The 26313-nt window shown below is 39.9% G+C and overlaps 1 protein-coding gene across 1 annotated transcript in view; it reads right to left on the reverse strand.

The window, feature by feature from the left end:
- Nucleotides 1-18810: 18810 nt before the first annotated feature.
- Nucleotides 18811-26313, reverse strand: part of DACH2 (dachshund family transcription factor 2) — a 472015-nt gene continuing 464512 nt past the window's right edge. The window contains exon 11 of the mRNA XM_077826384.1: nt 18811-19267. Coding sequence (XP_077682510.1) covers nt 19230-19267 — 38 coding nt within the window. The 3' untranslated portion in view covers nt 18811-19229. The remainder of the gene's footprint in view (nt 19268-26313) is intronic.

A 26313-nucleotide genomic window follows, 5' to 3' on the forward strand; every position in this document is an offset into this window, starting at 1 on the left:
TTGTTGTGTGAACCGAGGGCAGCAAAACTGTACCTCGCATACCCCGATGGAGGGACTCACCCTCAACTCAATGGCACTCACTAGGCAAGGGACATGGGTTCCAAAGTCCAATGAGTTTAGAGAGGATGAGGACAGGTAATTGTACCTGGTGGTGTGGGCCCTGTTCAAGGATTCTAGATACTGTTTGACCCTCTCTCTATAGTATAATAAAAGAGCTAATTTAGACTCAATTGAGAGTCTTGTTACACACTGCAGAGCTGAAATCACTGATACCTAGGTCTAAGTATTAGACCTACTTTAAGATAGCGTTCACCAGCAGTGAGGTTTCCCCCACTAATAGCTGAAATCACTGAGAGCTGTGTTAAGGGAGGAGGGGGGAGCTGCAGATATCTTGGCAAGTGGCCAGCTGGGTGGCTGGTGGAAAGGAGCAACAAGCAGCTGCGGCAATCAGCTGTTGGGGTGACAAACGAGTGCGTGAGCAGTGGAGAGTGTAAGGTACCTCCTTACCACCACCCCCTCCACACAGGGTGGGAGGTGAACTGTGTGGACGAACCTCTGAGGTTGCACTGGCTAAGGACAGCAACTGTGAATGGGGTACAGAGAAGGGATGAGCACATTAAAGGGAGTTTTGGGTTACTGGACTTAAGAACCTGAGGGGAGAAGGACTTGTGGGGTGGGTCTTTTGCTCATGGTTTGTTTGTGAACCCTAGTTGTGGTGTTTTCCCAAATTAATTCTGAGTGACTTCCTGCCTTTTATTAAAAGTTTTTGCTACACTCAAACTCTGCTTGTGAGTGGGAAAGTATTGCCTCTTAGAGGCACCCAGGGGGTGGTCTGTAATTGTCCTAGGTCACTGGGTTGGGGCTTGAGCTGGTTTTGTGCTGTATTGTTAAAAAGGAACCCCTGGATACTGAACCCAGCCCTTGTTGCTGCTGGCTCCACCTGGCAGAAGGGTTACACATATTACATTGCATCTGTGAATTAGAGCTGGTCAGGAGAGCAAACCTTTTAAATTTTGTGTGTGTAAAAACTTAAACTATTTTTCAGTGAAAATAGATTTTTGTAAAAATTTCCATTTAGCTGAAAAACAATTTTCTATCAAATGTTTGAACAAAAAGTTTTCAACCAGTTGTACTACACATCAGAAATCTCAGTCCTGCAATGGTCTCATCAAAACAGCAGACTTCTCAGTATCCCTGGTTCCTTTGAATATGCTTTTTCTGGCATGAGAATTCACCCACCTTGTTTTTGTTTCACTGATACCAAATTAATATTTAGTGGAGCTTCATAAACTTTGGATGAAACAAAGAATTCTAATTTGGAAGGAGAAGTATACCAAGAAAGTGCTCTTTTCCAAATGAGACTAGCTCATGGCTTCAGTCTCATTGAAAACAATGGAAGGTGGCTACCACCTTTATTAAGGGCAGCCTCACTTCCACATGCAGATGACCTGAAGGAAAATATGGCCATCTTACTGGCTTCCCTTTGAATAAGGGAAAATTCATGAATCACCAGCCTTTCATCATGAAAGGTACCCCAAATCACTAGAGCAACAGGTGGCAAAACTGGTGTTGCCATGCATTTCTCAGTTTCAAATGTTCTAATGAAACGTATTCTGGTCAGGGTAGACCAAGCATGCTATGAAGGATGCTTCCAAAGAGTTCTTTATCATTTAGCAGAAACCAGGGTTATGACTGAGGTGGCTGGGTGGGGTTTGTCTTTTTGTTTATTACTTTAGATTTCGTCAATGTGTGTATTGTGATGCATGTGTTAAACAGGAAACTACTATTCCCATCAGCTCCCTCCCCACAGACGTATGAACTTCCAAAGGGGAAATGCAAACCTAGTCCCCTTAGCCAGAGGGGCAGTGGGTGGAAAATCTGAAAGTCTGTCTGAAGAAGTGACCCTAGCTTGTGCTGATTGTCTCTCTCCATGGGTTACCTGGCTAGCTGGATGTAGAGCTGGCTGCCAGGAAGCTGAGGAATTGCATAGTGGGTAGGAAAGTCACTCAAAAGAGAAGAAGTTGAGGATCTGAGTGCAGTGCAGATTGTGAGTGGCCGTCATTGCAGAAAGCAGTCAGCAGTCTGTGCAGAACTTGTGAGAAAGAGCAGAGACTTGAGCAGGGGCCATACAGTCAGAGGACTGCTGAAGGGATTCACAGCCATCAGCCAGTCCAGGGCCTTAGAAGGGTAGGAGCCTAAGGAAGGCTATTGGTGCGCTCTGAGAGGCTGTTGGGCCCTAGAAAACATGTTACTGTCATTGTACCAGGTAATGATATATGACCAAATGTTATACCAATAAAATAAAAACCAGCAGGATCTAATTAAAGGGGAAAAGGCAAAATTCCACATTTATTGTGACTATAGAAAGAATCATAGTAAACAGTTAGTTATAGCTATAACATTCCATTCAATTTCATATTTATTCACACACACACACACACACACACAGGTTCTGCAAGGTTGTTATCGTAGTTACCAGCCTTAGAGTTGCTCATGCCAAGCCACTGGCCAGGTGGCCTGGACATGAGGAGGGAGCAGGGCCTTGTCAGATGCTCATCGGATGCTCCTGGAAGTTGGTTAGCAGAATCAGACCCCAAAGTTCTCACTTTCTGGAGTCCATTTTTATAGGAATTTCTTCCTGTACCAGTCTATGGGAATTGTTTCATCATGCTGTTGCTGAATCAATCAGCAGATAGCACATTCCTGATGGCTCCATGCTGCCAGATGTTACCTTGTTCTTTGGTTCTCCCATCCTTGAGGCTGTTGGGTGGATTACAGTCTGCCCTCTGGGGGTCCTCTGGTTATTTCCACTTGATGCCTTCTTCAGCCGATGGACACTGGATTCTTAGGCTGGCACCTCCCTGATCATTCAGTTATTATCCACACCAAGCATCCATCCGCATACATCCTCTATGTTAATCACAATTGTTAACAAAGCGAGATGAATACAATAAAAGGGTGGGGAGTCTCTGAGTGCTGTTTCTGTTGTTACAGAGTATTGCTTTGAGTCTCTCTCTGTGTGAGTAGTTGTTGTTACAAAGAATTGCTTTGAGAACAGACTCTGTCTTAGAATGTACTAACACAATTAGCAGCTTGCAAGTTTCACACATAGAGGGAGAGAAACAGTACCAAAAACCAAGAGACCTCTTAATTAGTAATACCCTGGAATTTATACTATGGGGAATCAAACTCATTTGTGATTTTTATACAGAACTTCTTTAATATGATCAAACACAGACACTGTGGAAGGCCTTCTAGCTTAATTGCTACTGCAGCTGTAGCAGTCTGCTAGCAGGTGCCATATAGCAGCAGTAGTTGGTCAATGTAGAGGGGGCCCTAGTGAGAGAGATACAGTGGATTGATCCCAGCCAGGAAACCTGCAGGTTCCCTTATTACCTATAATAATGGACTGGAAAGGGTATACCAGGTACTGGACTGTGTCCTAAGCCTCCTTTGGATTTGACAATCGGGCCAAGCTAGGAATTGCTATGTCTACCTTGGATATGTCACTGCTCCAGCTATAGGAACCTTTCCCTTTTGTGTTAGCCCTGGTAAAATATCTCTTCACTTTAGCATTGTTCCTGAGTGCTTATTGGGCCTCACCAGGATTATAGGTCCTAGCAGCTGATGCTCCTTCCAATCTTGCCTCCAAGTCATGGTGCAGCTGGCACACTGCTGACTATCTTAGGAGGTTTGGTGTTCCTCTGCACTGGTATCAGTTACTGCCTTTTTATTTTATATGAGGTGCCTAGAGCATAAGACGGGTAGAGATAAAATAAACAAATACATTTTAATCTTAACATGTTAAAGCTCCAATTTCATTTGGATATATGTGCATGGAACTGGAGCAAGGATAGGACTCTTGATGCTCTATATGATCAGAATGTTGTGAAAACACAGGGAATGTCTCCATGCCAAAAACAAAATAAACAACCAAACAAGGTTCTCAAAAGGTGAGCAGCACCAAGATACAGGAATTTTTATGGCCACCACTGACCTAAATTTCTGGAATTGTCTCATTTGTTAACTAAAATTTCTCTTAGAATTGCTGGAGCTATTGAACAATACAGTGCTCAATGCCCAGGGAAAGCCCATCTTCTAAGCTCCTTTCTCTTCCACTCTGATAAAGACTGAGACGTATGACTGTTGTATACTTATTTATCTCATCTCTCACCATTCAAGTAAAGGTAGACTGATAGTATAGATGGCCTTGACCTGTCAATTTCAGTTGTGAAGTTCTTGGGTGTTGGTCCAGTCACCCCTCTGACTGTTCTAGCAAACCTGATTCATAACAGAATATTGTGCGTCTGTATTAGCAATAGAGACATGGGCCTCAGATTTAGTATCATTCTGTGGGAAATATAGGGATTTTGGATTTAAATACAAAGGATGGTCCAGCTGTATAGGCAGATTCTAGTGTATTTCTAATAGGGGAAAAAAACTGCATATTAGGTTGGCAGAGATACTATAATCATAATCATGGAGGACTTATAGGAAAGTCAGAAACTCCTTACAAGTTTGTGTGAGAATGGGGGAGGGGAAAAGACAGCAATTAGCTTTTAAGGCCAGTGAACTCTTCATTTCCCCAGAACTGAACCATTGGCTGAAATCCAAAGGAAGGAGATGATGCCTTAAAAAGGATTTAACCACAAGAATCTACAAGTTTCAGTTTTATTTTGGCCCAAGCTTAAAGTCCTTATAAAAACAGTGCATACATCTTCAAGCATATTGCTGGAGCCAAATGTCTGAAAAAATACTCCAAAAATCACAAGAGACCAACTTTAGTATGGAGAAATTTTAGTGCATAAATATCAGTTATCGTCAGGGATTTAGACAACATCATGTATTGAAAGATATATTAACATCTCATATTTCCAATTGCAACTCAAAGTAGTAAAGCTCCTTTTTATTGATAATGAGCCCTGAAGAGGACTTTTATCGTTTATCAGAGAACATGATTTGTTTCCTGTACTCCTCCTACCTCCACTCTCCACATAAAGGATGGATGGGTAAGATGCCAATACCATTGTCCAACAAAATCAGAAATAGTTTGGGGTATAGTGCAAACAGCAACTAGCAACCCAGCTGCATGTACTCAATATAAGAGTTTTTCTTATTTTCATTGCTTTCACTGGCATGAGAATATCAAATGTCATGTTTCATATTGAGTCAATATTTTTTTTTAAAATCCTGCATTTCAGTTTTTTGTCCACAATGGCCTCAGACAGACTTCTGCAGCCAGAGCTACAGCCACCTTTTTTCGAAAGAGAGGGTCCCAAAGTTAGATTCCTAAATCAACCCATCGTGGCCTGATTTTCAGAGTTGCTGAGCACTGACAATTCTCTTTTCGCCACACTGAGAGTTGTAGGAGCTCAGTAGGTCTGAAATTCAGGCCAGTTATTTAGACTTATCACATAGTATCTAAAGCACCTCACAAACATTAAGTGAGTTACATTTCAGTGGGTAAATATTATTCCTTATTGTGGATAAAAAGACTGAAAACAAATTTCACTAAGAAATAAATGGATATGACTATTACAGCAGGAGGCTGAAAATAACATTTCGTTGATGATCACTTTTAATGTTCTTAGGCCCAAATCCTGCACCAAGCCCTAGTAGGTGGGCTGGGGGAGGAAGAGGAAGAAGGGAAAAATCTTCTCCATCACAAAGCCATGGAACAGCAGAGGAGGACCCTACTCTATTACCTTCAGGAGCACTTTCCCTGGGAGTTAGGGGAAGACAGAAGTATCCTGCTGCAGACAGCCCCTATACAGCTGGGTTGTGTGTCTTGCAAGGGATGCACACTGGGCCATCTTTAGGCATACACAGCATACGTGGCTGCATAAGGCACCCAAAAATTTGGGGCACCACTGGGTCTTAGTGTCCACCCTTTTCCTATCCCTGTTCTGACAGTTCCTGCAGGCTCCCACCATAGCTGGCTGCTGCAACCTGGTGAGCCTTCCTCTGGAGGGGATCTAGTATTTAAAAATGAAAAAGCCTTCCAGCCTGCCAGAACTATTAGCACAACACTGAAACTGTTAAAGAGCCATTCAAGTGGTAATGAAGCCATTTAACAGGCATTTGCCAACCCCCAGGTAGATAGACACATAGACTTTAAAGTCAGAAGGCACCATTATGATCATCTAGTCTGACCTCCTGCACAACGCAGGCCACGGAATCTCACCCACCAACTCCTGCAATAAACCCCTGACCTATGTCTGAGCTACTGAAGTCCTCAAATCACGGTTTAAAGACTTCAAGGTGCAGAGAATCCTCCAGCAAGTGACCTCTGCCAGTCTGCCCTGGAGGAAAATTCCTTCCCGACCCCAAATAAACCCGGAGCATGTGGGTAAGACTCACCAGCCAGACATCCAGGAAATAATTCTCTGTAGTGACTCAGTTCCCACCCCATCTAACATCCCATCATAGGCCATTGGGCATATTTACTGCTAATAGTCAAAGATCAATTAATTGCCAAAATTACGCTATCCCATCATACCCATCCCCTCGATAAGCTTAATCAAGCCAGATATGTCTTTTGCCCCCACTGCTCCCCTTGGAAGGCTGTTCCAGAACTTCACTCCTCTGATGCTTAGAAACCTTTGTCTAATTTCAAGTCTAAACTTCCTGATGGCCAGTTTATATCCATTTGTTCTTGTGTTCACATTGTTACTGAGCTTAAATAATTCCTCTCCCTCCCTGGTGTTTATCCCACTGAAATATTTATAGAGAGCAATCATATCTCACCTCAACCTTCTTTTGGTTAGGCTAAACAAGCCAAGCTCTTTGAGTCTCCTTTCATAAGACAGGTTTTTCATTCCTCGGATCATCCCAGTAGCCCTTCTCTGTACCTGTTCCAGTTTGAATTCATCCTTCCTAAACATGGGAGACCAGAACTGCACACAGTATTCCAGATGAGAGCTCACCAGTGCCTCGTATAACGGTACTAACACCTCGTTATCTCTACTGGAAATACCTTGCCTGATGCATCCCAAGACCCAATTAACTTTTTTCATGGCCACATCACATTGGCGGCTCACAGTCATCCTCTGATCAACCAATACTCCGAGATCCTTCTCCTCCTCTGTTACTTCCAACTGATGAGTCCCCAGTTTATAATAAAAAATCCTGTTATTAATCCCTAAATGCATGACCTTGCACTTTTCACTATTAAATTTCATCCTATTACTCCAGTTTACAAAGTCATCCAGATCTTTCTGTATGATATCCCGGTCCTTCTCTATATTGGCCATACCTCCCAGCTTTGTGTCATCCACAAACTTTATTAGCACATTCCCACTTTTTGTGCCAAGGTCAGTAATAAAAAGATTAAATAAGATTGGTCCCAAAACCGATCCCTGAGGAACTCCACTAGTAACTTCCCTCCAGCCTGACAGTTCAGTATGACCTGCTTTAGTCTCCCCTTTTACCAGTTCCTTATCCACCTTTCAATTTTCATATTACTCCCCATCTTTTCCAATTTAACTAATAATTCCCCAGGTGGAACCGTATCAAATGCCTTACTGAAATCGAGGTAAATTAGATCCACTGCGTTTCCTCTGTCTAAAAAAATCTGTTACCTTCTCAAAGAAGGAGATCAGGTTGGTTTCGCATGATCTACCTTTTGTAAAAAAGTTGTATTTTGTCCCAATTACTGTTGACCTCAATGTTCTTAACTACTTTCTCCTTCAAATTTTTTTCCAATACCTTGCATACTACAGATGTCAAACTAACAGGCCTGTAGTTACCCAGATCACGTTTTTGCCCTTTCTTAAAAATAGGAACTATGTTAGCAATTCTCCAGTCATACAATACAACCCCTGAGTTTACAGATTCATTAAAAATTCTTGCTAATGGGCTTGCAATTTCATGTGCCAGTTCCTTTAGTATTCTTGGATGAATATTATCTGAGCCCCCCGATTTAGTCCCATTAAGCTGTTCGAGTTTGGCTTCTACCTCGGATGTAGTAATATCTGCCTCCATATCCTCATTCCCATTTGTCATCCTGCCATTATCCCTAAGCTCCTCATTAGCCTCATTAAAGACTGCGGTAAAGTATTTGTTTAGATATTGGGCCATGCCTAAATTATCCTTAACCTCTATTCCAGCCTCAGTGTTTAGCGGTCCCACTTCTTCTTTCTTTGTTTTCTTATTTATATGACTATAGAACCTTTTACTATTGGTTTTAATTCCCTTTGCAAGGTCCAACTGTACATGGCTTTTGGCCTTTCTCACTTTATCCTTACATGTTCTGGCCTCAATAAGGTAGCTTTCCTTGCTGATCCCACCCTTGTAGGCTTTCTGCTTTTTCTGAATTACCTCTGTGAGATGCTTGCTCATCCAGCTTGGTCTACAACTCCTCCCTATGAATTTTTTCCCTTTTCTTGGGATTCAGGCTTCTGATAGTTTCTGCAACTTTGACTTGAAGTAATTCCAGGCCTCCTACACCTTTAGATCCACAAGTTCTTCAGTCCAGTCTACTTCCCTAACTAATTTCCTTAATTTTTTTAAGTGAGCCCTTTTGAAATCAAAAACCATAGTCACAGATCTATTTTTGTTTATCCTTCTATTTAGTTTGAAATGAATTAGCTCATGATCGCTTGAACAAAGGTTGTCCCCTACAACCATTTCTTCTGTGAGGTCTTCACTACTCACCAAAACCACATCTAAAATTGCATTCCCTCTTGTTGGTTCAGCAACTACTTGGTGAAGGAATCCATCAGCTATCGTATCCAGGAAAATCTGCGCCCTATTATTATTACTACCACTCGTCCTCCAGTCTATATCTGGGAAGTAAAAGTCTCCCATGATCACACAATTCCCATTAGTATTTACTTCATTAAAAACATTAAAGAGGTCTCTATCCATATCCAAATTAGATCCCGGCGGTCTATAGCACACCCCAACACTATCCCAGGGGAGGCTCTCGTAGTTTTCTTCCCCAATGTGCTTTTTGCCCAGACAGACTCTGTCTTATCCATTCCATCCCTTCTTATTTCTTTACAGTCTACCTCATCATTGATATACAATGTTATTCCACCACCTTTGCCTTTATTTCTGTCTTTCTGCACATACCCTTCAATACCTGTAGCCCAGTCATGACTACTATTCCACCAAGTTTCTGTTATTCCTATAATAGCTGGTTTCACTTCCTGCACCAGTAACTCTAGTTCCTCCATTTTGTTACCCAGGCTCCTCGCATTGGTGTACAAACATCTTAATTTTTTATGTTTGGCTTCATTCACATTCTTTGCCTGATTAGTCACAGACATTCTACCGCCAGTATCACCTATTAGACTGGTATCTAGACTACCCTTCCTCCTTATGTCCATTCTCCTACCCACGGCTGTATCCTTTCTTACTGTGTTTTCTTCCCTTTCAATGTTAAAATCCAGCGCGGAGACATCTGGATTTCTCCCAACCATCTCCCCCAAATTCCTCGTTTAAAGTTCTCTTAATCAGTTGTGCCAGCCTCTATCCTAGAAGTCTATTGCTCTCCCTACTCAGGTGAAGTCCATCCCAAGAGAACAGTCCTCTGTCCATGAATGCCTCCCCGTGGCCATACATCCCAAAGCCCTCCTTATAGCACCACTGCCTGAGCCATATATTGCTCATCATAATTTTGTCACACCTTTGTTGCCCTTCTCTAGGAACAGGCAGAATCCCACTGAAGATCACCTGCACCTCGATTTCCTTAAGTGTCTTCCCCAGCCTGGCATAGTCTCCCTTGATACATTCCATTTGTTCCCACATGAAGAACAATCAATGGATTCTTTCCTGCTCCTGTTAGGATCCTCTTCAGCCTCAGGTCCACATCCCGTGCCTTAGCACCCGGCAGACAGCACACCCTTCTGTTCTCTGGATCAGCTCTGGTTACAGGCTTGTCTATTGTTCTCAGTAAGGAGTCTGCAATCATGTAGACCTGCCTTTTCCTGGTGATGGTGCAATTCTCCAGTCTATCCCCTGCAGACTGGCTGCAAGTCTTCTCGATTCCTGTTCTCCCTTGCAATCCTCTGCAACCCATCCTGTATCCTCCTGGGACTCATATTTGGTGTTGTTATCGCCATTGACTCTTCCCCTCTTCCTATAGGACTAGTTGCTCTTCTCTTCTTCCTTGCCCTCCCATCTTCAGTAACCACCTGCTGTACCCCTTCTTCATTTTCCAACTGCGCAAACCTGTTCCTGAGCTCTGTTTCTCCTTCACTAGCCTGTCTTTTCCTCTGCCTGGTTCTCTTAGTAACATGCTTCCACTGTCCACGTTCCTCACCCAGCAGTCTCCCCTCAGAGTTCTTTGGTCCTGCTTCCATCTGCAAGTCTGAGCTTTTCCCTTAAGCCTCCTCATGTCTTTGCTCCATCATCTGCTTGAATCCCCTTCTAAACTCAACCAGAGTTTCCACCTGCATCTCCAATCCTCAGATCTTTTCTTCCATCATCTCTATCACGCGGCACTTCATGCAGACGAAACTCTTTTCAGGTACCCCCTCCAGGATCATGTACATGCCGCAGCTTCTACATCCAGTCATCTTCATTGTGCCTTCCACGACTTGGGTCACTACCACTGCTGCCTCTTTATCTATCATCACCTTCTTACCTAAGTCCTGTTAGTCTGGGAAACACAAACCACCCACAGCAAAACAATCCCCCAACGAGCACCACAATAGTGCCAGAACACCACACACTCCCTTCACTAGCCTGTCTGTTCCTCTGCCTGGTTCTTCTAGTCTTCACCCCAAACTCCCCTTGTAAACTCCCACTCAAAGTCCTGTTTACAGCTCTGTTTGCTGGCTCCTGTGCAGCTGCAGCTGTCTGTCAGTTTCTGAATTTACTGACAAAAACAGTTGTGCACTACTGTAATATTTACTCAGAACATGTTAGTCTACAGGACCTTAGTTTAAAATTTTCTTAAAAATATTTCATTAGTGTGTTGCTGAAGATTATAAAATCAGATCTCTAAAAACTCCTTGCATAGATTTTAGATGCACAATCTGAGAATTCATCTTTAGCCTTAAATCCTTGGCTCTCCAGACATGTTTTTTTAAATAAATCCTTCAAAAGACCACCCTTATCTAAAATACACATACGAGTGCAGGTTGCCATCGGGCATAGGGGCACCAGTTTAATAATACTGCATAGGGCCCCATAAATCCCAAGGACAGCCCTCTCAGTGGCTCACAGCTGTTGTATAGCAGAAGCTAACCAGTTTCTCTCTGAGCACCCTCTGTATTTGCAAACATTGAGCAGGAGTAGCTGCTAAAATTAAGGCATTATTGACTTAGGTTCCACAGTAGTGCCCATTGATACCAGTGTCAAAACCTATAGCAGGCCTTTAATAGTCAAGGTTTCAGGCACAGATGCCTCTGTTGTGTTGCAACACATGCCTGTGCTCGCATAAAGGCCCCATTGTCTATTTCCAAAATGCACAAAGTTTATGTAATATATTCATAGTGGCCTATATTGTCTTGACATTGATTCATTGTATGTGTGGAGAGGGTGTTTGAAACCAATCAGGTTTGTCAATTTTCTTGGGAGTTTAACAACCTACATTATATGCAAACTACATTTTTGAGTAGCATTTCCTTATTCTAGCAGCTTGTGTCCACCCATGCTTTTCTAAAGGAAAGTGTTTGTGCTCTGCGTGGCTATAGATTTTAAACTGACAGCATTGACTATTGATTCTTTTATTATGAGTGTTACATTACACAAGACATATAAATTCATTACCTTGCTAATAGAAATATGCTGTGCATTAACCTACCTGCTTCAAACCAAGATCTCTTGTATGGACAATGTAAGGAAGGCAACACTTAATGGGCAACCAGTGCTGTCACAGGGACTAAAACTTCCATGAATGACAGGAAAATATGTACAGGATGTCGCTTTAACATGTGGGTCTATACTGGTCAGTAGCATACCTACGTATCTTATAGGACGATACAGATATGCCCCTGTCTGCAGATATCCATAGGGCACCAGAGACAATGCAACTTGCTCTACTGTTGAGACACAGTTTTTCAGTATGCTTGTGTCATAAATATAAAGGGAAGGGTAAACACCTTTAAATCCCTCCTGCCCAGAAGAAAACCCCTTTCACCTGTAAAGGGTTAAGAAGCTAAGACAACCTCGCTGGCACCTGACCAAAATGACCAATGAGGAGACAAGATACTTTTAAAGTTGGAGGTGGGGGGGGAACAAAGGCTCTGTCTGAGTAATGCTTTTGCCGGGACCAGGGCAGGAATGCAGGTCAGAACTCCTGTAAAGATTTAGTAAGAAATCTAGCTAGATATGCATTATATTCTGTTTTGTTTAAATGGCTGATAAAATAAGTTGTGCTGAATGGAATGTATATTCCTGTTTTTGAGTCTTTTTGTAACTTAAGGTTTTGCCTAGAGGGATTCTCTATGTTTTGAATCTGATTACCCTGTAAGGTATTTACCATCCTGATTTTACAGAGGTGATTCTTTTACTTTTTCTTTAATTAAAATTCTTCTTTTAAGAACCTGATTGCTTTTTCATTCTTCTTAAGATCCAAGGATTTGGATCTGTGTTCACCTATGCAAATTGGTGAGGATTTTTATCAAGCCTTTCCCAGGAAAGGGGGTGTAGTGCTTGGGGGGATATTTTGAGGGGGAGACGTTTTCAAGTGGGCACTTCCCCTGTTACTTTTGTTAGACACTTTGGTGGTGGTAGCTTAAGGTCCAGGGACAAAAGGTAAAACAGTTTGTACCGTGGGGAAGTTTTAACCTAAGCTGGTATAAATAAGCTAACGGGGTCTTTCATGCAGGTCCCCACATCTGTACCCTAGAGTTCAGAGTGGGGAAGGAACCTTGACATGGTGGCAGAGTGGTGGGATCAATTTGAGATTTTTTGGGGATCATTTTGAACCAGAAGCACAGTGGGGAAGGAACCTTGACAGCTTGTTATTCAAATAGTTGCAAATAGTATTCACCTTAAAACTTAAGGTAAGTAATAAGACACATTAAGGAACATTCAAACAGTATTTTTATCATGTGTTCCAAGCATATATTTTCAAATACTAAATTTGTAATAAGAAAAGGAGGACTTGTGGCACCTTAGAGACTAACAAATTTATATGAGCATAAGCTTTAGTGAGCTACAGCTCACTTCATCAGATGCATTCAGTCCACGGGAATGCAGTGCACCGAATGCATCCGATGAAGTGAGTTGTAGTTCACGAAAGCTTATGCTCACATAAATTTGTTAGTCTCTAAGGTGCCACAAGTCCTCCTTTTCTTTTTGCGGTACAGACTAACATGACTGCTACTCTGAAACCTAAATTTGTAATGTGAATGATATGCATGTTATATCTTAGTGGAATGCAACATGGCTATTAAACCTTAGGGCTTTTTAAAATTAATCTCACTAGGCTTCATTCACAAACCCACCTTTCAGTCTTTCAAGGATATCCATCATTGTAGTTTGTAGGGCTTTGTGCCAAATGACAATCACAGTGAAAAGACAACTTCCAAAGTATATAAATAAGCACATTTGTCACTTGGTGGAACAATACTGTTAACAAAGGCGTGACAGAAGATAGTTATAAAATGTAAAAATTTGGAATCGTCATTTGTATGTAAAGTAAACCATTGCAAATGGCCTTTATATTTATTCACTACGTCGGTATATTACCTTTCTGCAAAAGACCACGTGGCTTATTAGGTTGGGTTGAGACATGAAAGCTCGGTATCTTAGGTTGTCAATATTTATCAGGAGTTGTTAGTTAATAAGGAATTAACAACAAATTCCTTCTCTGACGCTTATCAGTTCCTTAAATCTCATTTGCCAGAACTTTGACATTTAAAACTATTCTTGGAAGGGCAAATTAGAAATCAATGACGTGCTCACGAACCTAATATCAATGCAGTATGAAGAAATGTAGATCAGTCTTTGAGGAAAAATGCTGATTGCCTTTATGGAGGGTAAAGAAAATGCACAGCTTTAAGATTTCAAAGTTTTTCCGTAATACTCTAGCATTAAACTTTACATTTGGATCTCCATATTAAACTAGCTGAAAGTTTAAGCTAAGGTTTAGGAGATAATAGAGTGGTAATGCTAATGATTAGCCTCTCTGATGCCTGAAATTATGTCTGCTATAGTGAGAAAAAGCTTCACATGCAGCTTCTGGGCATATGGTATTACTCAAAGAGTGGTCTCTCCAGAATCCACATTTTTTGGAAATACCATTCCAATGTTCACACATCTGCAGTCCCAGTGCTGTATCCTTCTTCATTGGGGCATAGCTACTCAAAGATGCACTGTAAAAGCTTCTAATGCTATTCTCGTGACTAATTGTGCAGAAAGGTCAGAAAGACTGAAACTTGCAAGCTGCATGTCCTGTGAGCTGAGCATCCTATTGCATTTTAATGGAAGATGGGATGGTGGGCAAATGGCAGGAACCAAACCCTTGTTACCAACCAACATGAAAGTTTGCAGAAAACGAATACATTTCTATGTTTGCTGTGCATAGAAGGGGCCCACAAGCTTCTGAGCACCCCTCATTGAAAATTCTTTCAGTTCTGCAAATATTATTTGGGGCAAGATTTCCAAAAGCTGGCCTCTGTTTTTGTACCCATGAACTAAAGGTGCAGTAATTGAGGGTGCAAGTTTGTACTCGCATCCATTTGTACCCACAGTTGAGGTCATTTGGCCATCTAGATAACTGATTTGGAAATGGAAAAAAGGTAAGATTGGTGGCTTGGCAGAAGATATGTAAAGATGGCTCTGTGCATGACACTCAAGATTAGCGTGGGAGAATGGGAATCTTTGGTAAACTCTTTGGTCCTAGAAATTAGAAGATACTAGAATTTCCAACGTTTATTGTACTGTCGGGGAAATAAATAATTTTAAAAGGAGTTAAAATTATTAGTTTATTAATTTTTACTTATATTTTGGCCTTATGCAAACTCTAAACAAAAGGGCATCCATTCAATGCAAAAACTACACTGAAAAGAGTTTAATTTACTCCTGCCAATTTTGGTGATTTTCAAATCACATTTATTTAGTGTTTAAATATTTTTTCTTGTTGTTGTGTGAAAGTCCCATACAAACAACATGGGGAAACTGAGTATGTATGGAATACAGTAAAAGTACCGTTACACAAAGTGTTGTCAAGTGCAAAGCGTTTGCAAACTGGGGCGGGGGTGGGGTGGAAGAAATATTTTCCCATCCTATGACAGAGAAAATCAGAGGCAAACTTATTGCTCCACCTATTAGTAAGCTTTGACAAAAGAATTGTGAATGAGCCCCCACACCTTTGATTAAGCCCCAGTTTGCCCCTCTTCAATTCTTTTATCTCCTTACCAGGGAGTATGTCCTCACTGCAGTTCTCCACTCTATCAACTTCCTTCACTATACTTTCTAATTCTCTTATTTCCTTCTCTTTTACACCTGTCAAGAGGCAGATGGAGGAGATGGAAAGAACCAAGACAGCAGACTTGTCTTCGGGATCCAAGAGCAGAGGGAGAGATCAGAAGAGAAGAAATATCCCATTCTACACCTTATTCTCCTGTTAAAGGCAAAGCCCTGTGAACAGAAGATGCTGCTTCTCTCACTATACCTTCTCCTGATGATAAGGAAATCAGAAAGGATAGGGGTGGTATTGTTGGCTCCTTGGTGTCTTTGCCACCCATGATTCTTTGGTGAACCAAGCTTAGACTCTGTTTTAACCTTCCCACCTACAATTAAGTGCCAGGAAATTGAAAAGAGCTGTTTCATAGCTGAGTATCTCTTCACAAAGGTTGCAGATTGCCTGATTAGAAGCAGAAGGACTTCCACATCATTGACCTATTCCTGTACGGAAGCCGTTCACTAGATGACCACTAGAATAGGTACGAACAATTGTTTCTGCTTATTGCAAAACATCTTGACTGGATTCAAAAGTAGTTATATTTACCAACTGTCCCAACTATTTCTGTTGCAGGACAGCAGAAGGAGACTATGACAAATACAATTACTGGTAAGTAGTTTTCCTTTTTATCCTCCATTCTTAATAATCTTGTACCAATAGTTGCTAAACATTTCCAGATTTTTTTTAATTTTCCAAAGCAGTTTTAATTAATAGCAATTCACTATAGACACTTCAAAAACTTTCTTCCTCTTTTTAAAATCATTTTTAGAACTAGCGCGCGGATCCTCATCCCAAAGATGTTAATGGGAGTATACTCTAGCCTGAAAAGAACTTTAGGCTGTCAAAAACCCTACATTTACTAGCGAATCCAACCTGATTGTGGCATTGTAGCATGATCCTAGACCTTCGTGATTTTTCAGATTGTCAGTGTTGCACAGGACAAGGAAACTATCTCAGTCACTAATGTGGATTCTTACTGGCATAATTATGAGGATCACTTGTAATACAGTATTACCATCTAATCGTAAATAACTAACCATAGAATTACAGTTCATATACTTCAGGGCTTAGGCACAGGCACAATGAACTTTAATGTAGGGTGTAGTAGTAGTCTTAACTCCATGTGCCCTTGTTTTTGATGTAATTAAATGCATTTTGTTTAATCATATGGAAATATGTTTGTTGCAGATACTGGAATTCAAGTGGCCTGACTTTGTTTTAGAGCAAGCAAAGCAATAATATAAAAAGGAATATCTGGAATGTTTAAATTATGGCATGTCCTGTTTTTTCTGCTTGTATTTATTACTGTAATTCAGAGAGAAAGTTTGCAGAAGTTTATCCTCATATTAAAAAAATTATCCTACAAAGATAAAATTAACCAAAATTTGACTTCTGCATTCTTACATTTCTAAAACATACAGTTGAGACATTTAACATTGCCAGTTTAATTTTTTTCAGCACATTAAAAGTATCACGTTATACGATTATTCAGGCATATTAGGGTACATGAGAACTAATACAGTGGTTGCCATTGAAAAAGCCAACATGTCCCAAGAATTACGTATGTCAGTATGAGAGAGACTGCATTATTTCCTAGTTTACATGTGCTGAAATGCTGGGCACCTCTGGTACCATCACTTTTTGTACAGTTAACACAACTGAAAGCCCTTTAATCATCTTTGGATGCAGAGCACAGATATTACTTCCATAAATATAAATGAATTATCTACAGTTTAAAACAATTTAAGGGACTTTAACTTCAATTGTATATGCTCCTGACTAGCTAATTTTGACTTGTTAAATGCATAGTCATATTCAGAGGACCAAATTCAGCCCTCACTTGCAACACCCCTGACTTCACTCAACTAGAAGACACTCCATCTTGCATTTGGCCCCCACACCAGGACTATGTCATCGTGCCTGTATTGAAGGAAGAGGAAGCTGCTTTGTTTTTCTGAAATGATCTATTTCTAGTCAGACCCTGCTTTCACACTAGTCCCATTTAATTGTGTGTGTGTGTGTGTGTGTGTGCATGCACGTGTGTAAGAGTAGTAGTGCCACTGAGTGAAGGAAGTAAAGTGTGAGTAAAGGAAGTGGACTCTGACATTTAATGGAGCTAAGTGAGAAATGTATATTGTATGCCCTTTGTTCCTTGGTCTTTTCTGGCAATTGGGATGCACAGCATTTTGTATTTTAGTTTTTCACTCCATGTTCTGTGGAATAGTAGCAATTTTTCTTGTTCATGACAAAGAATCACAGATCCCCTATTTTAATGCTTCTGAACAAGGACCAGTGCAAGGAAATGGTGCCTAGATTTTGATCAGTGAGCAAATTCACCATTAGTGTAACTCAGTAGACTTATGCCTGCTGTGCCAGTGATGAATTAGAGTCAGAGGCCCAAATCCTGAGCTGCCATAAATCAGTTTAGTTGCACTGATATCCATGGAGCTATGCTGATTTTCATCAGGTGAGGATTGGGGCCAGACTCTTCAGTAGAACTCCCTTCAAAAGCCATCAAAACTATTACATAATCAGCTGAAGGGGCTTCTGTTGAATTACTAACAGCAAGGGAATCTCTCTGCATAGCAAAGGCTGAGCGGCATCTTGCCACCACAATACTTTCAACATGGGAGCAAAGACCAGACTGGGCACAGAAACTGAGGCTTCCCACATTGGTAGTGAAGAATGCAACCAATACATTATTCATAGCCAATCCTTATCTTGATCCTTTGAAAAATCTTATACAGTTGGTATTTATCTAATAATTGCATAAAACATCTGTGAATGAGGGAGTAGAAACTAAACTGATTGGTTCCACCTAACCAATGCATTTTTCAATTACCTGTTTTAGCAAAGGAATGACTCTGGTAAGTTTTCAAATAGGTGTGGAATCTGTGACATATAATAATTAAGAAAAATGTTTGATACCAACCCCCCTCTTTATTAATTCATTTATCAAAATATGTATCAGTGCAAAATATCAGTTTTGAATTAGCATAAAAACAGTGGGAATCCATGTCCAAAAAAACAAAATAAGATTTCCAAAGTCAAACAAAAAGTTTTTAATACTGTATTCTTAGCAAGAACATTTTAACAAAGAATGTGTACTTTAACTTAATATGGTACAACAGAGAACCCATACTTAAAAGTTTCCATTATCTAACACTCTACTGCATATTCATTTTTTATCTTAAAAGACCAAAAGCCAAGCTGAACTGAGCATAAAAAAGCATCAATTATAATCCTCATATTACGTCAGCTATTAGGGTTTAGCTCACACTCTTGAATTGGTCGTCTAATGAAAGGACAATTTTTACATCATTGTTTTAAAAAATGTACACACATTTTTCTTTCAAAGGTAATATATTGAGTATCAGCTTCAGTAAACAAAGCTTAATTTATAAACACAGTTGAAACAGCTCTATGTTGAACGGTTTCAGTGATAAACTGGACTTGTATGATGTACAGCCAGTGAGAACATTTGCGGCTTAATAAAATCATTGTGCCATTGCTATACAATAATCACTACCTCCTTTTAAAAAAAAAAAGTTAGCTCTTTTGGGGAATAATTCCTTTATGTGCTTAAAAATACTACAACTTCTTTCTATCTTCTGGGACCTAAAAATGATCAGTTGCAACAGGCTTGGTTTGGTATGGTAAGCTTGTAAAAAGTCTCAGTATATCTTAATGACAATACGGCAGTTTTCGATGCAGCAACAGTAAATTGCTTGAAATTGTCCTTCAAGTTTCATGCTACAAATCCTTCACGCAGTACTGAAGGCATCAAAGGTTGGAAGGGATGTCTTTCATGTACTATATGGTCTTCAAATAGTGATCATTATATATTTTTCAACAATAGCTTCCTTCAGTACATAATAGTAGGTTTGACGTATGTTCTGTTTTCTGAAAAAAAAAAAAAAGTTGGTTATATAGTGATTTATATATTCTATAAATGAAACATTTAGGATTCTTTAACCATGCAGTTTAAATGATCTGATCTTTAAGTGACAGCTCTTGGGTTGAGTGTCTTTTACCTCTGGAAAACAGGTGCCCATGTACTTTAGTGATTGGGGCCTTAGAAGGAACTAGAAAGATAGCCTCTTGTGTATGTCACAGTTGGAAATAAGCTTAGTATTCAAGCAGATCCACCTATTTGGTGCATTGACTAGCCTCCTATATATGGTATGAGTTGTAGACTTTCAAATTGGTTTACAAATACTTTTAATCCCAGCAATCTCTCATTATAAACAAACACAGTAGAGACTGGACATTAAATATTTTAAATATCTACTGCCATGTATCACCTCAGCTCCTGCTGCCATCTGCTGCCCCATCTGACTTCTGCCATTCTTTCCAACCTCAGCGTTAGTCTCAAACCAGCTCCCTCCTACAACCCCATCATAGCCCCAGACTTACTCCCACCCTCAGCTTCTTCAGCATACCCTCACTTGCTAAATTCCACTTTTGACCCGTTTTAGTTAAACCCAGCCCTGATCCTAGAGTCATGATCCCTTCTCCCCCCACAGCGAAACTCCCTCTTCATGGCAGCTGTGAGTATCTGGGTTTGGGTTGTGCATCCCCTGAAAACTGGTAGCCACTATCAATGACTTGACAAAAAGCTAGATTTAATCATATCTCTTATTTTTACCCCTATAGGACAATTTTAAAACCAAATGGGGAACAGTTTTAGTTCTAAACTTAAAAGTCCACTCCATGGCCAAATTCCACACTGACAGTCTCACGGCACTGCATGGCAAGGGAGCGGCAAGGCAGATTTTGGTCCTACACATTTGAAAAAAATGGAGAATTGAGAACAATGTTTCTCTTCCCCTCCAATTCCTGACTGACTTATCCCCTCTTTGTACCTCACACTAATGGGACAGATTCTTATCTCCGCACTACAGCCCTCGGGCTGCTTTGTAAATCTGTTGAAATCAGCCACACTGTAGAACCTGGTATGCTTCTAGTGAGACCAAATATGGTTACAGCAAAGAAGAGAGAAGCCACTGTTCCCTTAGGTATAGAATCCTTAAAACTTAACTGACAGTTTTTCCTCTGTTTTTACTTCTGTTTCAGAGGATAGAACCATGTACTTAATGCAGTGTTCAGAGTACCACAGAAATTAATGTAGTTTATGTTGGGCAGAGTAAAATGTGACTATTACAGACCCAACAAAGCCTTCTGCAAAGCCGTGCTTTTGAAGAATAAAACTACGCTGAAAATCAACATGGTAACAGCAGTAAATCAATATGTGTTCCTTAGAAAAATGGTGTTTCACTCAGAACACCCCCCGCACACACACACACACACACACACACACACACACACACAACTCATTTAATTATTGTCTTTATTTGCAGAGACAAACAGAAATCCACCCACACATATCATGCAAAATGTGCTTGTGTATAGAGCCTATCATGTGTGATCTTCACATTCAGCAGCTTTATGCCCAAAAATAAATAAATGTTAAAATACCCACAGAAAGCCAAAGTAATATGAATCCATATTCCTATCCAATAAACAGTGAATCAACAATTCATACAGCTAAACCTACTAGTTCTGATTCTGAAGATGGTAGCAAAATGATCATCTTGAGTAGCATTCTGTACAATGTTGACTTCTATCCCATTACTGTTTTACATATGCCAATACTGAATACTCATAAGGAAAGAACCAGTATTGACCTGCTAACTGACACAGATCCTTGGAGCAATCTCAAAGTTTGCCACATTTCAATTTCAAAATGCATTTCAGCTATAATATGAGTGATTTATCATTTAGCAGTAGCTGTCAAAGTAAGCTCCTAGATAAAACAAAAACATCTGGAACCATAAACAGAGGAGAGCAGTAGCTGAATTTTAATCCAAATCTGACATGCTCACTTCATTAGGAACGGGAAACAGCTAATTAGTAATTGAATGTTTCGTGTTTTTAAGAGGGCTCCTACTCTCCAAGCAGAGATGATCTAATATATATTTTGGATGTAAACAAGAATAAAGCTCAAGAAGAGCCAGAGAAAAACATCTCCCAAGGAATGTCTGAGAGCCTGAGAACCTCAGCAGAAGTTAGAGAAATGATTTTTGGGGAATCTATGACTGATAACGTTTAGTATCTTAAGATTTATATGAGAAAGTTTGGGGTATGGGTTGGTAGACATGCACATCTTGTGGCTTTTTTTAAAGCAGATTCACAAGAGTTCCTCACACAGCAGGCTGTAGATTATGTCTCCTATTTTTATGTTGTACGTTTAACTAATGCATCGGTACTCATCTGGATCTATTGACATAGCAGATATTGATTGTCATTGAAAATCATAGAAATGCCTTCAGAAGGGCCCTAGTTAGTCCCAGGGGCTTAGTATATATGTGGGAGACCTGATTTAGTAACACAAAAGCTCCGTAATCTGTAAGGAAGTGGCTTCCTTCCTAGTCCCCAGAAGCAAGATTTTCAAAAGTATGTAGGTGCCTAAAGATGCAAATAGGCACTTTTGTAAATTCCACTAGGAATTGGTGCCTAATGCTCATTGACTTTCATTTGAGTTAGACACCGAACTCACTTTAGTGTAGAGCTACGCTACAGCCGTCTGTATGTCAGTCAGGGTAAGACGACGCGTGATCCCTGACCAACATACCTGTGCAATCAGAATGCCCTAGTGTAGTTGCAATTATACCAGCAAACCTGTGCTTTTTCCAGTCTAGTGTGTTTGTCTCATGGTGGAAGGCTTGCTGATATCATTACATCCACACTGGGAGTACTTTCGAGTGTAGTGACCCAGTATTCCTATACCAGTCAGACCAGTTCTTAGGCACTCTTGAAAAATCCCACCAGACACCAATCTGCAGCTTTAGGCCCCTGAATACCTTTTGTTTATCTGGCTGTAAGGGTACATAGCATTCAGAGAGCACATTCACAGGGTTGGGTTTATATGGACAGCTGGCTGTATACTGGCTTTTCAGTTAACACACAATTCCAAAAAATAAAAATAATAATGCATTTTGGGTGAAACTGAGAAGAAAATAGTTTCAGGTCAAACAAAACATTTTATTTGACCTGAACCAAAATGTTTTCGTTTGGTTTTTGACTTTTTTTTTTTTAATTTGTTTTTATGTGACAAAAAGATAGTAATTCAGTCTGAGACACTGCCTCAGGGCAAAAGTTACTTTGTTGAGGGGAAAGAGGACATGAAAGATCTCATGAAAGAGTTCCTTCTTCTCACAATAAACAAATTAAACAGAAAGCTTTTGTTGTGACAAGAGACAGGTTGAAGGGTATCTAAGGATTCATTTCAGAGTAACAGCCGTGTTAGTCTGTATTCGCAAAAAGAAAAGGAGTACTTGTGGCACCTTAGAGACTAACCAATTTATTTGAGCATGAGCTTTCGTGAGCTACAGCTCACTTCATCCGATGAAGTGAGCTGTAGCTCACGAAAGCTCATGCTCAAATAAATTGGTTAGTCTCTAAGGTGCCACAAGTACTCCTTTTCTTTTTAAGGATTCATGTACTTTTACAAATATGCAAACATTTCAGAGAGATTTTTGTGGCTCTTTTTTAACGTTTCACAAGCTTTTCAACAGTGACTTATACAAAATGAAATGCCTTTTCGTCAGCTAGTCAGTAACTGGAACAATGATGCATTAAACCAACCCAGTTAGGAAATGTGAAAAATAGCTCCGATTTTTATATAGCCATCTGAATAGAAAAAATAATAGAATTTTGTTTTAAAATTTCTTAAACTAACTCCAATTTTGCAAATGTTTGTACATTTGAAAAATGGGTACACTTGGATGAAAAACATTTTGCTGTGAACAGTTCAGCTAGTTCGTCTCACTTGGAATGGGAGAGGCTGTATGTAAAAGCATTCCAAATTATTAGTCAGTATGTAATTACCCAGCTGTACTAACTTACGCTCCTCTGCTGTGCATGCTGGGTGAAATTCACCATATGCAAAGGGCTAGTACATGGGGCTATGCACTCTAAGTTCCACATAAACATTATTGTGTGGTTTCAGTGGCACTTAAGTGAAACATAGGCCTTGTATTGGCCCTTCACACAGTGTTGAATTTCACCCTGAGAGATTCTGTGACAAAAGGCACAAGCAAAGTGCTAAATATACACTTTGCTTAATCTGGACACATTTATCTGGAAAACCTGCTTTTTTTCAGCTCACCTTTTAGGGAAGCTGTAGCACCAACTACTGCTCAGTGTTGAGACTAATTCCAATTCTCTGGTTTAAGGTGTTCTACCTAAAGCACTTCTGTTGAGGCCTAGTTCTGTGGACATCTAAAATGCACTATATTTCTTGATTTTATTCTTGGTAAATGTTAATAACTCTATTATAAATATTTAAAATCTGAGGGTCGGCAATGATTAAATAACTTGCATGAGGGAAATATTGTCTAGGGGTCTGGATTTTAATACTGAAACTGGCTTGCTATTTAAATTTTGGCACTAACTTCTCTAAACTTCAGTTTTCCAATCTGTTAAATGGAAGCAATGCCATTACTTCACTTCATAGGAGTATTCTGAGGCAAAATGAAGTAGAATTCACACACTGTGCTCGTAAAGACAAACAGCGGGGACTAGAATTAGACCTCCTCATTCCCAGTCATTCTTCTAGACCTGGGGCTGTTGGATTTTTTTTGTTTTTACACATTACAGCTCTATTTACCACACAAAGCTGACAATCTCTGTTCTAGCATGTTTGCAAGTATACCACCAGTAGGTATGTGGAGTTTATATTCAAATACCAACACTTCATTCAGAATTGGCATTCCCTTAATGACTTTGGTGAAGCTTAGTGATTGTAAATATGAATCTGAATATGGAGACTTTGGTATATTATGGCCATCCTATGTCTACAAGGTTCTGTTTGGTAATATACAGATAATGAGTAATTTAAATGTTTCTTGTTTCAAGAGCATTTATCAGACATCAGAAACAATTCTGTATTACTAGTTGTGCTATTAAACTTCACTGTATGGCATTCTCTAATTCCACACAACCCCCACCTACAAGAAGTTTAAGTTTTAAAAACATCCTTGATGCAGTTTGTAGGAGAAAGGCAATGAGATACGGACAAAAATTCATAGTACTGAAGAATATTCAGTATCTCGTCCCCATAGCCAACTGCAACCGACATAGCATTTTATGGTATTATATAGTCAAGATTTGAATAAATCTGTGTGCAATAAATGTATTCTTTTATTAGGTTTATCCCTTAATCAAATATTCATTTATGTTGGCTTCATTCTATTAAAAAATGAAATTACACAAAGGTGAGCAACTCTGTAGATTTACAGTAGTTTAAAGCTTAATCTCATTCTCTAGGGGTAATATTGACAATATAAAAAGTGCATAAATGATATTCCCTAACACTGAAAAATGCTTATGAGCCCCCTGTGCATTTTATACTGTTTTACAACCTACAGTGAAATGCATGACTCGCTTAATAAGCAAGACCTTTAGAAAGCTTCCCCCCACCTCCTGCAATGTATAACGTAAGTAAAGATCTCACAGTTCCTATGTGAGCCATATCCTGTCTTAATTATTGTAATTTTCCTGTAGGATTATGTTTTCTTTCCTAACAGAGTGGTCATTTGAAGGTATGTGTATTTCTCTTTTTTCCACAACGTAATTGTTTAATCATTTTGAAGGCTTAATTTATATTAAATGGAACAAAATCTACATGCAGTAGTTACCATTTCCATATATTTTCAAATTTCATACTTAATTTTAGGATGTAGCTATTCAGGCCTGTCTGTAAAGGCCTATACTCTAAGAATTTAGGTGTATTCTTATCACTTAGCTAGTTATAGAGGTATAAAAGAAAGAAAGAAAGAAAGAAAGAAAGAAAGAATCAAAATCACTGTCTGCTGGTGTAAGGTCCTTCTCTTACTGTGACAGTCTGAGGCCCTGTTCCTAGGCTAAGGCCTTTGGCTAAGCAACAGAGGCAGCCATAAGCTGGGAAGCGACTGGTCACCTCCTCACATTCCAAAGTAGTCACATTGAAATAAGGTGCTATTGGGCTATTAGGAATACAATCCTGTCCTGATAGTGCCTGTCACCTCCAGAGAAAGGGAAGTGCCTAGAAAATGTAAAAGGAAACTTAGTTTGATAGCATCCTGTCTGGCAAGAACTCACTTATCAATAGCTGGGATGTGAAATCCTCACTTCTGTATTGTTTTGTCATTATAGTTCCCACTTCGCTATTGTTTGTCTGTATAATTTCTGTCTGGTTCTGTGATTGTTCCTGTCTGCTGTATAATTAATTTTGCTGGGTGTAAACTAATTAAGGTGTGGGATATAATTGGTTACATAATCATGTTACAATATGTTAGGATTGGTTAGTTAAATTTCAGGAAAATGATTGGTTAAGGTACAGCTACGCAGAACTCAAGTTTTACTATATAGTCTGGTTTCAGAGTAACAGCCATGTTAGTCTGTATTCGCAAAAAGAAAAGGAGTACTTGTGGCACCTTAGAGACTAACCAATTTATTTGAGCATGAGCTTTCGTGAGCTACATCTGATGAAGTGAGCTGTAGCTCACGAAAGCTCATGCTCAAATAAATTGGTTAGTCTCTAAGGTGCCACAAGTACTCCTTTTCTTTTTACTATATAGTCTGCAGTCAATCAGGAAGTGGGTGTGTGGTGGGGGAAATGGGAACAGGGGTGTGGAAATTGGAATCATGTTTTGCTAAAGGGGGAAATGGGAACAGGGAACGGGGTGGGGAAATTGGAATCATGTTTGGCTAAGGGCAGGAATGGGAACAGGGATACAGGGGTAAGGCTCTGTGGTGTCAGAGCTGGGAAGGGGGACACTAAGGAAGGAAACTGGAATCATGCTTGCTGGAAGTTTACCCCAATAAACATCGAATTGTTTGCACCTTTGGACTTCGGGTATTGTTGCTCTCTGTTCATGCGAGAAGGACCAGGGAAGTAAGTGGGT

Source organism: Eretmochelys imbricata, chromosome 9 (assembly GCF_965152235.1).
Source record: "Eretmochelys imbricata isolate rEreImb1 chromosome 9, rEreImb1.hap1, whole genome shotgun sequence".
In the NCBI taxonomy this organism is placed as follows: domain Eukaryota; kingdom Metazoa; phylum Chordata; order Testudines; family Cheloniidae; genus Eretmochelys; species Eretmochelys imbricata.